Source organism: Pseudophryne corroboree, chromosome 2 (genome assembly GCF_028390025.1).
Source record: "Pseudophryne corroboree isolate aPseCor3 chromosome 2, aPseCor3.hap2, whole genome shotgun sequence".
Classification (NCBI taxonomy): Eukaryota; Metazoa; Chordata; class Amphibia; order Anura; family Myobatrachidae; genus Pseudophryne; species Pseudophryne corroboree.
In genome coordinates this window covers 891,250,523-891,262,996 of record NC_086445.1, presented here as the reverse complement: position 1 = coordinate 891,262,996, position 12,474 = coordinate 891,250,523, and the positions used below count along the sequence as shown (strand labels likewise).

Below are 12,474 nucleotides of genomic sequence, written 5' to 3'. Positions count from 1 at the left end.
GTGATCGTCTGTCTTCCTTGGGATAAGTTATGTGGTGGTGGACAGGACTGCACTTCTGTTTGTCCACATATTTTATGATTGACATCCACCATTACTGATTTTGCCTATCACATTTACCATAAACAATTTGGCTTGGTTTTGCACTAACATGTGGCACCGCACCAAGTTTGGATACCACTACTGTGCTAGCTATATAATATTTGTTTGTGTGACACATTCATTAGTGTAGTAAATAGCATTTAAGTCTTACAAAAAATATATAATTTAAAAAAGCTAATAAGTTAAAAAATGTCCAGTTTAAATTCTACAAGATATATTGTATGTGTTTTGTATCTATTTGACACATTCTGCCAAGATTTGTGGTATGTGAAAATGAGAGCTACAGTACTTCTGTATAGTATATGTTGTATATACTGAGACACGGAACAGCAACAGTAAAACAGTAATTAGGGAAGGCAGTTTTCTAGAGGTTTCCATGTAGTATAAATATACAGTAAGTATACAGTGGTAAATAGTTCCTTGCTAATGTATTTCTTTGAAATGTAAAATTACAGTTTGATTCTTTTTGTATTGCATATGGGAAATTGCTCATGACTTATTTGACTGCACAGTTTGTTACTAGAAATGTTGATGGAATGGGGACAGTAAATGTGGTTACAATATTTGAAGGCAAGTAAACAAGCAGTATGCACACTGGAGGTGATTAATGACTCACACAGGAGGCACACCACTGAATACTTTGGTTTTGCATGAGGGCCTCTAGATGATACATCCAGCACATGGCAAAGTGAACACCTACTCTTAGCAGCTGGGAGCCGCCTCAGCAAAGCAGAAGTGCAACTCAGTGTGTAGTGAGTGGCAGAAACATTTTAAGGCAATGGATAGTGGAATAGTGTAACATCACATTATACAAGTCCAACCTCCTTCCCTTTCTTTTTTCCCTTAATTTATTCTTACAGTAGTTATAGTACTTTTTTATATGTTACATACTGTATGTCATTATTGTGTGTTACACATATCACAGTTGTGTGTGAAGCTTTTTACTACATTTCTTTAAGTTTGCCTAGAAATACATTTCTCTACTGAAGTTTGGCGGAAATTGGATCTCACCCAGGGGAGGTTTAAGAGATAAGGGGGCCCGTGTGCAGTCTTAGTGTGGGCCCCTTTCTCCACGGTGGTGCAGTAGACTCTGACCTTGTGCCAGAGTCTACTGAGCATATGCAGGTCTTGGGGAACATGGCACATGCGCCTTATTCCCAGGGGACATCTCTGCTGTGCATGCACAAATTAACAGTAAAATGGCCACAGCGGCCATTTTTTTTCCTTTGATTTCTATGCAGCTAGGACCCAGAGGCCAGTGTGCACCGCACACCCAGCACCCATTATAGATACGCCAGTGATTTCACCCCACATTTGTTACAGGACCCATTTGGAATCAATCAGGATATGGTACAAAATGGTGTGTGTCTGATATTCTCAAAAGTGCAAGCCTGTGCTGCTGTCCATTATAAAAGGGATACTATGAGTACATTGTTCTCCAGCTATCATGAACACCTAGGGGCTGACTCTGAGCCAGATGCACTGCAGACATTCATGCAAATTGTAAACGTGTCTAGGTCAATAAAAAGTCACACAGCGTACGCCTCCTATGGTGTGAGCACACATAGTCGTAGGACCGATTGAGACATACGGTCTCAGAAATGTATTGGCCATTCCTCGGTGGTGGCTATTCAGATGCACGGAGATGCACTGCCTTATGGGAGTGCTGTGATCATGTTGCATTACTAGTTGTGAACTCAGTCATTTAATCATGACTCTCTGCCATTTCATCTTGGATGTCATCTTGCCACCTCAAACTTAATATTTCCAAAACAGAATTAATTATATTTCCATCGGCCAATAGCAGTTACCAACCTGATATTTCTTTTACTGTTGAGAACTCTACAATCAACTCTACACCACAAGCTCGCTGCCTAGGTGTCATACTTGACTCAGAACTGTCCTTTGCTCCCCACATTCAATCTGTCTCAAAATCATGTTACATGCATCTAAGAAACATATCCAAAATACGATCATAACTTACACAAGACACTACTAAAACCCTAATCCATGCTCTTATTATCTCCCACATTGATTATTGTAATAGTCTTCTTACTAGTCTTACTAAAAAGAAACTCTCACCGTTACAATTCATTTTGAATGCAGCTGTGAGGCTAATATTCCTCGCTAGGCGTTCATCGTCTGCAGACCCACTTTGTCAGTCCCTTCATTGGCTACATGTATTCTACCATATTCAATATACTGTAAAATACTGTTACTTACACACAAGGCTATTAATCATACTACACCAACTTACATCTCTTCACTTATCTCAAAATATCTCCCAACCCGGCCCCTTCGCTCTTCACAAGATCTACGTCTCTCATCCACACTCATTACTTGCTCCCATGCACGATTACAGGACTTTCTTCGGTCTGCACCCACTCTGTGGAATGCCCTACCACGTACAATAAGACTCTCCTCTAGTCTTCAAACCTTAGACAAGCTTATCAAATTCCAGAACAGCTCACATTATCTTCATAGCTTTCCTATCCACTTATATCCCCATAGTACAGTCCACAGTTATCCTCACATATTTTCTTTCTTCAGTCTCCTTTCCTCCTGACCCTGGTTCATCACTGCTGTGATGTGATATCATGCAGCCCACCAAGAACCTTTACAGTCTGGAGGACAACTATGCAATAGATAGCACCTATCCTTGTGTATCAATGCCTATTTCCCTATAGATTGTAAGCTTGCGAGCAGGGCCATCCTACCTCTATGACTGTTTGTTTTTATCCAGTTTTAACTTCTAATTGTGTCTAGTTGTAAAGTGCAACAGAATTTGTTGCGCTATATAAGAAACTGTTAATAAATAAATAAAATTAAATGTAATCGCCTACACTGGAGGCCATACTTTGATGGAAATTCTGCAAATAGCATCTGATAGTAGGGTCTAAAGAAGCACCAAGCTGGATTGTTGGATCTAAAATCATACAAAGTGGGCGTCAGACGCATGTCCGTACACCAAGGAAGAGCTTGTCCTAGCATTTAGCATACTGGTGCAGACACGACTGCAGCAAAAGATACACATACAGGTACAGATACTGCTGCTCTGACTCAGAATCAGCCCCCTAGGCTGGTCAGTGCAAGATGAAATTTCCCTTTCCGGTAATCCTCTACAAAATACAGTGCAGAGCAGTTGCTGAACTACTGTATTAGAATGGAAACCTTATCGGTCATGCTATGATAGCCTGAGGTAGCTGTACTTTCCTAGAGTTATGGACATTTCATTAAAAAAAAAATTAGGCAACTTCTTAAAGTTTGCTTTCACTTTCTAACTCCATAACTGTTTCTCACATCTCCTTAAACCTGTGTAAAGTGTGTCACTTCTAATCCCCTATATCATTATGTTTCTCCCAACGCCACCATAGCCACATAGGTTTGTCTCGCCTATTTTGGATGGTTGCCCATCCATAAGTTTAACTATAATAGGTGCAGAGGATGAAGCTTCTACAGGGGCTTGAGCTGCTTCCAGGGCCTGGCCCTCCTCTGCACCCAGTTGCGCTGTCAGCCACAGTGAGTGTGGGACAGACTTTTACCTCCTTAGCATACTTCAGGCACATCTGCTCTCCCATCCACTGATGCTGGGAGGAGGTGTGGCCATGCTGAGATAGCTTGGAACATCACTGGACCACAGCCATGCCTCATCCCAACATCAATGAGGAGAAACAGACCCTAAAGTAGCACCCTGCTAAGAAAAGAGAAGCTGCCAACAGGGCTCAGGAGGCCCACCCCAAGTGGCAGGGGGTGGTCTGTGAAACCTGTATTGGTAATCCCTCCCTTGGCACCCCATTATTCCTGTCAGCAGACACCAGAAGCAGAGATACCTCCAAAAATGCTCAGAACTGACTACAAATTGTCCATTTGGTTCTACTCCCACCATTGCATACCACATCTTGTTAATAAGATTTTGAAGTCCACGTGATAAATGGGTGGAAAAAGTATCAATAATAAAACAACATCAAGAATGAACTAAATTGATTGTAAATGTTCACAAACAAATGCATTGACGGAAATTAGTATTTAATGATGCATATCAAATATTTATTTCTTTTTTTGTTTCATTATTTCTTCTGAGGGATAATTGAAGCAAAACATATAATGTTATTCCACTCTAAGTCACGTCTAAGCTTGAGAGCTTTTGCTCTCCAAAGAATCGTTTACGCACCTCTACGTTCTAGCTGTGAACTTTAAGGGAGAGGAGGTGACAGGTTTAGACGAGAACTCTGTGGAGAGATAGTGAAAGAAACCTCTGCATATTAATGTGCAGTAAACAATAGTCTGCTTATTAACAACTCTGTGTGAGTACATGTATAATCTACAAGTGATAGAGATCCATCATCGCACTCTGCAGGGAGTCTTGATGATTCTCATTTTGGAAGGGTCTTCTCACAAAATAATTCTCTATGGTCTAAGCCATTGCAGTATGTTTTTATCTTTACTCATCCTGTTGCCATAAATAAAATGTATAAATATTGGAAACAAAAAATGTGGTTGTAGTTTCATCACTGAAAGATTCGATTCAGTAGGGTACTATTGGCCTGATCCAGAAAAGTACGCTAATGCAGCTGCAAGTGCTATTTTCTATGCAGTGCAACTGCAGATATCAACAAGTTATGCAACTCATTCGTAATTGCATACACACACAGCCTATACACAAGAAAAAGAAACATTGGACTGAAGGGTAGACCTATGACTATGCAGACTGGACCCAGCAGTATTCACAGAGGTGCCATGTTTTTGTACGTTAGGATCTGCAGCCTATGTCCGATACACACCTGATAACAGCCATGGCACACCTGCATTTTATCAACCATGTTAACACCCCCAAATGTTCACTTCCTGTCAATCACTGTGTGAGGGAATCCTTATTGCATGCGCAATGTGTGCAGGGGCAATTTGGCGCATGCGCAATGCAAACACAGCACATGCACAGTCTGACAATAATCACCCTGTTGCGCGAACATCGGCTTTGCATACTGCTCTGAATCAGGCACCATGCCCGTAATGTGCCACTACACTGGCATGGAACACCAGCAACGGCACACCAAATTGCCTTGATTAAATCCCAAAGTCACGGATTCTTGTTCGCTGCCCTATGGGCTGCATACAAAATGACACAATCTCAGGGCTACCGTATGTGTGCCATATGCGTGCATTTGCAGGTTGCGTTCGAAATGGAATCAACCCCTATAAATAATAACAAACCAAACGACTCCAACATTGTATTTTATTATTGTCAAAAATAAATAAATCTGTTCGGTTTACCATTGCACATGAAAGAAGTAGTGATCTTTGTTTAACCCGGCATTTTCCTGTCTAATCATGTATGTTCCTATTGTCCCCTCTCAGGAATATCCCTTGGCGATTATGCGATGGCCGGAATGCTTCTGTGGTTACCCAACTGTACAGTTTAACCTTTTTGAACACTTGGATGACTCTCTTTGTGCCGGGTCCCTGAATGACAGCAGTGGATCGGAAGTCCTAAGGGAAGATAGTTACTATTCTGTATACCAAACTCCCATACAAGGTAAATATGTCAATTTTATATATTTTTCAGTCTAGTGTTGATGAATGCAGCTTAAACCTACACAGGGATATGGAAGAATTGTATATTTTTATTAAATTGGTGATTTGTGCTATGACCCAGCACTGTATAGGAATTCCTACCATAAAAGTTTACACAAACAGTAATGTAATCATACAATTCCAACATGTATAAATAAACGAGTCATTTTAAGATTAGTAATGAAAATTAGATTTATTTTATCTAGCCTCGTGGCTTCATTTAGTGTCTCTTTCTAAGCTTGCTTAGCAAAGTCTAATGTCCCAAGGGCTTCATTGTGAAAGAAATAAGCTCCAATAAACATCAGAATATGTGACTGTTTTATATTTTGCAGTTACCAAAACAAAGCCTTACTAACACATGCCACTGAATTCATGAGAAAACTAATATGTGACAAATGACCTGTAAAAGTAATCTAGAAGTTTATTGCCATTCCCTTTCTCTTGGTTGTTGCTGTAGGATAGCCAGAGATGGCTCTAGCCAATTTGATGCCCTAGGCAAGATTCTGTATGGAATACCTTTTTTAAAAATGTTAACTAATTTAGAATGTTCACTAGTAATTATTATGTCTATCCTCCTTGGAAATCCACACAATATGAAATGTTGGGTAGATAAGGGGATAAGTTTGACTCATTTATGAAGATGACAAAGGACGACACAAAAAGAGACACACAAAGGAAAAAGACAGACAGGCAGACAGAGGATGTGAGAGGATGGTGGGAAGAGAGACACAGAGGAAAGAGACAGATCAGCAGACCGAGCACAGGAGACGACAGAGGAAATAAACAGCCAGGCAGACAGAGGATTTGAGAGGATAGTGGGAAGAGAGTCACAGAGCAAAGAGATAAAAGAGCAGACAGAGGATGGTGGGAAGAGATACACAGAGGTAAGAGACAGCCAGGCAGACAGAGGATGTGAGAGGATGGTGGGAAGAGAGACACAGAGTAAAGAGATAGCCAGGCAGCAGGGTTGGACTGGCCCACAGGGGTACAGGGGAAACCACCGGTGGGCCCCACTGCCTGGGGGCCCACCTCCTCCTCTATGGATCAGGTTCCCACTGTGCACTTGAATTGTACATTATACATATTATCTACAGTGCATTGCAGTTATTAATCTGGTACACTATCATGCATGCACTAGCAGTATTTACTATATATATTTATCATGGGGCCCATACCATGTTAGCCAAGCCTCTGTGGCAGCTGGCCACACCCCTAAGCATGGGCCTTTACCTCTGCATCCCCCGGTGGGCCCTCCATGCCCCAGTCCGAATGCCAGGCAGACAGAGAGAGGATGTGAAAGGATGGTGGGAAGACAGATACAGAGGAAAGAGACAGACAGAGGATGTGAGAGGATGGTGGAAAGAGACACACAGGGAAATGACAGGCAGAATGAACAGACAGGGGGCAGATAGTGACAGAGAGATAGATGGACAGGAAAGAGACAGAGGGAAGAGACTCACAGAAGGAAGCGACAGTCACACAGATAAAAGATACAGAGAGATGAAATCACATATCAGCCCCTCTCCCCACAAGTTATTACCTCGCTATTTATGTAAACACATGACACATCAATTTAGCCAGTGCTTCACTGGCACACCCATTCCACCACCACATGGGAGCTTTTGTACAGTCAGGCAAGTTGTAGGAAGTGGAACAGCATCCTGTCCTGCAGAGGAATGGGGGGGAGGTGCTGTAACACTGCACAATGGAAGGGGAGGAGCCCCCCTGTGCAGAGGAAGGAGACAAACAAGGAAGACAGTGGAGTAAATTTACTAAAATTCATGTTGCAGCCATTTGAGATTGCAACTTTTTGAAAGAAAAAAACCCCACGGTAATTTACGAAACTACTGTGTTTTTTCAATTAGAGTTCACCTATAAAGATGTAATTTGTATGGTTGGGCAGTGTTTTACGGGAGACATTAGTAAAATCAGTCCGGGAATGCACAGCCAATCAGGAAAGCACTATGAAGTAGTGCTCCCTGATTGGCTAGTGGGTCCCTAAGTGACAGGAGTCATGAGGGGTCCTGCCATTCGGAAATAGGGGTTCCATGTATACACATGGATCCCTTTAAGTTGCGTGGACCAGGTTTTTTCAATTTTTTTTTAACCCCTGGATGCCTACATGGAACGAAGAGGACTAATCTATAATTTTTTTTACACATTTTATGGCGATGAGCATGGCATCCACAGCCCACGGATGGCAGGGACAGCCCTGGGTTTCACCCCTGGCCTTGGGTGCCTGAAGGGGGGGCCCCTTTATTGGGGGGGTCCCCTCTCCCCAAGGGAACCCCGGCTAGGGGTGACTAGTTGGGGGGTGGGTGATGCTGCGGCCACAGGGACCTGTATAAAAGTGTCCCCTGGCTGCGGCATTACCTCCCTGGCTAGTGGAGCCCGGTGCTGGTTCCAAAAATATGGGGGACCCCTACGTCTTTTCTCCCCATAATTTTGGAACCAGGACTGGTCCAGGAGCCCGGTGCTGGTTGTTAAAATACTGGGAACCCCTACGCATTTCCCCCCCATATTTTAACAACCAGGACCGGCTCAAAGATCCCAGGGCTGGTTGTGTTCAGGAGGGGGGACCCCATGCAATTTTTATTTTTTATTTTTAACTCACTTTCTTTTAAAATAGAAAAGCATGCACGGATCTCACTGATCCGTGCATGATTCTACAAACACGCTAGCCAGTAGCAGGTCTATTTGAAAGTTCTATTTCTGTCCGATTTCCATGCTTTTGCGGCAGTGTATGGCTATTGTCTGCAGTGATTGCGAATACGAATTCTTAGTAAATTCCCATGTTGTATGAGGTGTATGTGAACAAACAACCGTGTTTGACCGATGGTCTACTGATTCATATTTGTGTGGATGACAGTGTATCTCAATAGGAATTGGCCCAACCCTGCTGAGATTTGTGTTTAATAAATTTCCGAGTTGCATGTTCGTATGAAAATGCAATCTCGAATCAAATTGGGAGCTTAGTAAATTTCCACCAGTGTCTCACAGCTTAGGGAAAGGTAGGGGCTGTGCAGTATGGAAATTGGCCTCACAACCCCTATGGTTAAAACATAAAAAGCATACAGAGAGACTGATCTTTTACCTGAGTACCTGCTGCTGCTGTATTCACAAATGCCTGGAACCGGCCAAATGCATGTAACACAGAATCGACCAGATGGAAGGCATGTGTTCTTGTGTCTCCTGCGCCCATCTCAGCCTGCGTAGACTTCCCCTGCATGTGAGTCTCCTACCCAGCTACCATGTTCCTGGCTGCTGCAGCTGGAGTTCCATGGGGAAGCAGCTGCTGGGCATGCACAGCAGCCCTCCTGTGGCCATTTTAGTGTAGCCTGTAACTAAAGAAGGACCAGTAACCACTGCCCGATCAGAGCACGATCGCGGTAGCAGCCATCTGGCCTTGCGCAAAATGTAAATTGGGGAGGCAGAGGGGGGCATGGGACCGACCTGGGGGGACTAGCCCGGCTGCCCAATCTGCCCCTGACTCAACCACACAGCGCTATGAATCACCTTGCCTGGATCCACCACTTGCCCAGATGCCCTAGGAATTTCCAGATGCCCTAGGCAGGTGCCTATTTTGCCTAGAGCTGGCTCTGAGGACAGCTCACCCATTTAAAAATGAATCTGATGTTAAGCATCCTTTCCTACACTTCTGCAATGTTCCGGAGATTCATGAAATTTGGGGAGTTTTCAGCAGTACACCATTCTGGATACAGCCCACTTCCCCAGTGAAGTGGCTTTGGCAGAGGCTTTATGAACCCAGTTGTTGCAAGTCACGTAAATGCAGCCCTGCATACTGCTGAATTGCGGTATTGCACAGTGGGCCATGATTTTCTGCCATTCAGTCCCCCACGTACCACTTGAGCCACCTCTCTGGGCACAAAAGTAGGTCAATAAATTTAAATTTGTGTATACATTTAGGCTTAAATTTCTTAGCGCAACATAGTGACCAGTGAAGTAACACAAAGACAAGGGATTGCTTATATACACAGGCAGGGGTGTAGCGAGGGTATCTCCGGTGGAGCGCGAGCTCCGGGCACCAAAAAAGATAGAGGGCGCACTGCCGCCCACCACCCCCCATCCCTGTGGGCCACTGTACTGGCAGCCACAGAGCAGGAGGAAGGGAAGCAGAGGGGGTGCACAGAGGGGGTGCACTGGCTCGGAGACTAGGTAGGGAACAGGGCAGGCCAGAGGTGATAGCGGGAGAGACTGACAGCTCTGCCCTCCCTCTTTATAGTGCTGTGAGGCAGTAATGCTAGCCATTAAACCATCCGTACTGCCATGCCTCTATATTGTTGTTGCAAGCCTTCAGCATGTACTGAGCCTATTTTAAACATGGGGGGCACCCAAAGGAAACTATTGCCCTGAGCTCCACAAGGTCTGGAAACGGCCCTGTCACCAATTTAGGATTTTTAAATATTGTTTTGTTTCAAATATAACATGCACCCACATGTTGGCTAGGCCCCCAATTCAGTACAGGGGAAGGGGGGCGCCAAAACATGCCCTTGCTCCAGGCACCATGGCGCCTAGCTACACCTCTGCATACAGGGTAAATGCCACCTCTAGTGTACAAACTGTAAGGAAAAGATATAAAAAATATAGTAACAAAGTTAAATAAAATACTGTACATTTGTGAAAATGTAAATTCAACAAATCTGTTTAACAGAAGAAATATCAATTTGTGCTTATCTGACTGGTTGAGTGGTTTTCTGGACTTCTAAATAGTACTATACTAGAGGAATCATGCCTTGAAGAAATTGAAAAAATATATAATGTAGTATAGAACATAGAACTTGATAGCAGATAAAAACCACTTGTCCCAGCTAGTCTGTTCATGTACACACACACACACACACACACACACACACACACACACACACACACACACACACACACACACACACACACCTTTATACACTAGTGTTATTTATTATGTTTGAATATGCAAACTCCACACAGTTAGGGCCATGGTGGGAATCAAACCCATGGACTCAGTGCTGTGAGGCAGTAATGCTAACTATTATACCATCCGCATTCTGCATATTAGGTTTTGTGCATTCCATAAATTAAAATAGAAAAAGGGGGCTGATAAGCAGATACACACAGGTCTGGGTGATTCAGACGCAATTAAAATACGTCCAACAAATAGATATAGGACCTGATTCAGTAAGAGTAGCAGATTCTGCTAAAAAGCAGAATCTGCTTCTGTCACATGCTTGAGGCTACCTAGCATGCTTCCCGCCACCAAGCGGCTGTGACCGCAATCTAATTATGAATGCTCTGCAATTAGATTGCGGTCGCAACAACTGTGGATGCCCCCTGACTTCGCAGCCTGGCTGCGAAGGCATGCGCACCGCCGTCATGTTCTTTGTCGGAGCAGCTGTGTGTGATGTCACGCAGCTGCCCCGAAAATGTTCTGGCCATGCCTGCGTTGGCCGGACCACTCCCCTACAATGGAACATGCGCTGCTGTCATCTGTCTGGGAGTCGATTGCGCTTTACTAGCTGTACATGCGCATTAGTACAAAAATCACTCGATTCGCGATTTTTGTACTACAGGTTGAGTATCCCTTATCCAAGATCACACATTTTTGGTTCCCCTACTGAATTAATGACACACACACACACACACGCACGCACGCACGCACACACGCACACACTATTATATTATATATCTATGTAATATATCTATATAGACACATAATATATAATATATACTGTATGTCATTATCTCCAGTAGGGGACCCAAAAATGTGGGATTTTGAATTTTGGATAAGGGATACTCAACCTGTATTGCAATACAACATGAACAGGGGCCATAGTGTGCAAGAAGACTGTCGTCAGGGATGGCTGCTGTACCCCATATTTATTTCTCTCCTATGTACAGTATTGTACATACTTTGCTTTTGTACTCACATCAAAGCATTTCATTTGTTAAATTATTACTAGATGGCATACTGTATTATCTCCTCCATGTTTTCCACAGATGAAATACAGTACCCACACACTGACACAAGTCAGAGCCACCCAGAATACAGTGGAGCTATTTAATAATTCAGGCATCCTCAGGCACAGTTACTTGTTCTTTATATTATCATATGAATTCAGAAGAGTTTGAGCTGGGTTCCTGGTCCTGCTGGAAAAAAACAATTCATTCACTAATAAACAACCTCAGTGGATCACAATCGTCATGTTATTCTAACATGTCGGAACATAAAAAATGTGCTTCTTCGCTTTGCAATGATGTGTTGATGGCCCTAATGAAGCAGTCCATTCTTGAATATCATTTTCAGTATAGACTGCGAGATGCACTGATAAATATGCAGTGCGAACAGCACACATTTTATACCAGGTGCTTGGGATTTTATCTAAGCCCGTCTGTTTCTCTCGAGCCGAGGGCTAGATAGATTAAAGACATTATTAAAAGCAAATATTTCATTTGTTTTGCAGTTGAGGATGAAAAATCTGCATGTTCCCCAAAAAGGAACACCCCTAAATGCCTTGAAAGACAATGTGATACTTAAAACATTAAATGGAGTTTCTCACTTAAAATAGTTGTCTGTGGGATGCTGAGATACTGTAGCTTCTTTCTCAGTTTTACATTATCCACTTCCATGTCATGGATAACATGTTCTCTTTATAGTGAGCAGCATGTAATGTTCAGACAGAAGCAAATTTAGCAACCACATCAGGGAAAACACTGGTTATTCTAAAGTAGAGATGAGCGGGTTCGGTTCCCTGAGAACCGAACCCCCCCCCCGGACTTCACGTAATGAGCCCGGATACGAGTCAGGATCGG

General features: G+C 43.2%; 1 protein-coding gene across 1 annotated transcript in view; it reads left to right on the top strand.

The window, feature by feature from the left end:
• The window catches only part of WSCD1 (WSC domain containing 1), a 259,167-nt gene that overhangs the window by 229,692 nt on the left and 17,001 nt on the right, over positions 1–12,474 (top strand). Inside the window, exon 6 of the mRNA XM_063956006.1 lies at positions 5,455–5,632. Coding sequence (XP_063812076.1) covers positions 5,455–5,632 — 178 coding nt within the window. The remainder of the gene's footprint in view (positions 1–5,454; positions 5,633–12,474) is intronic.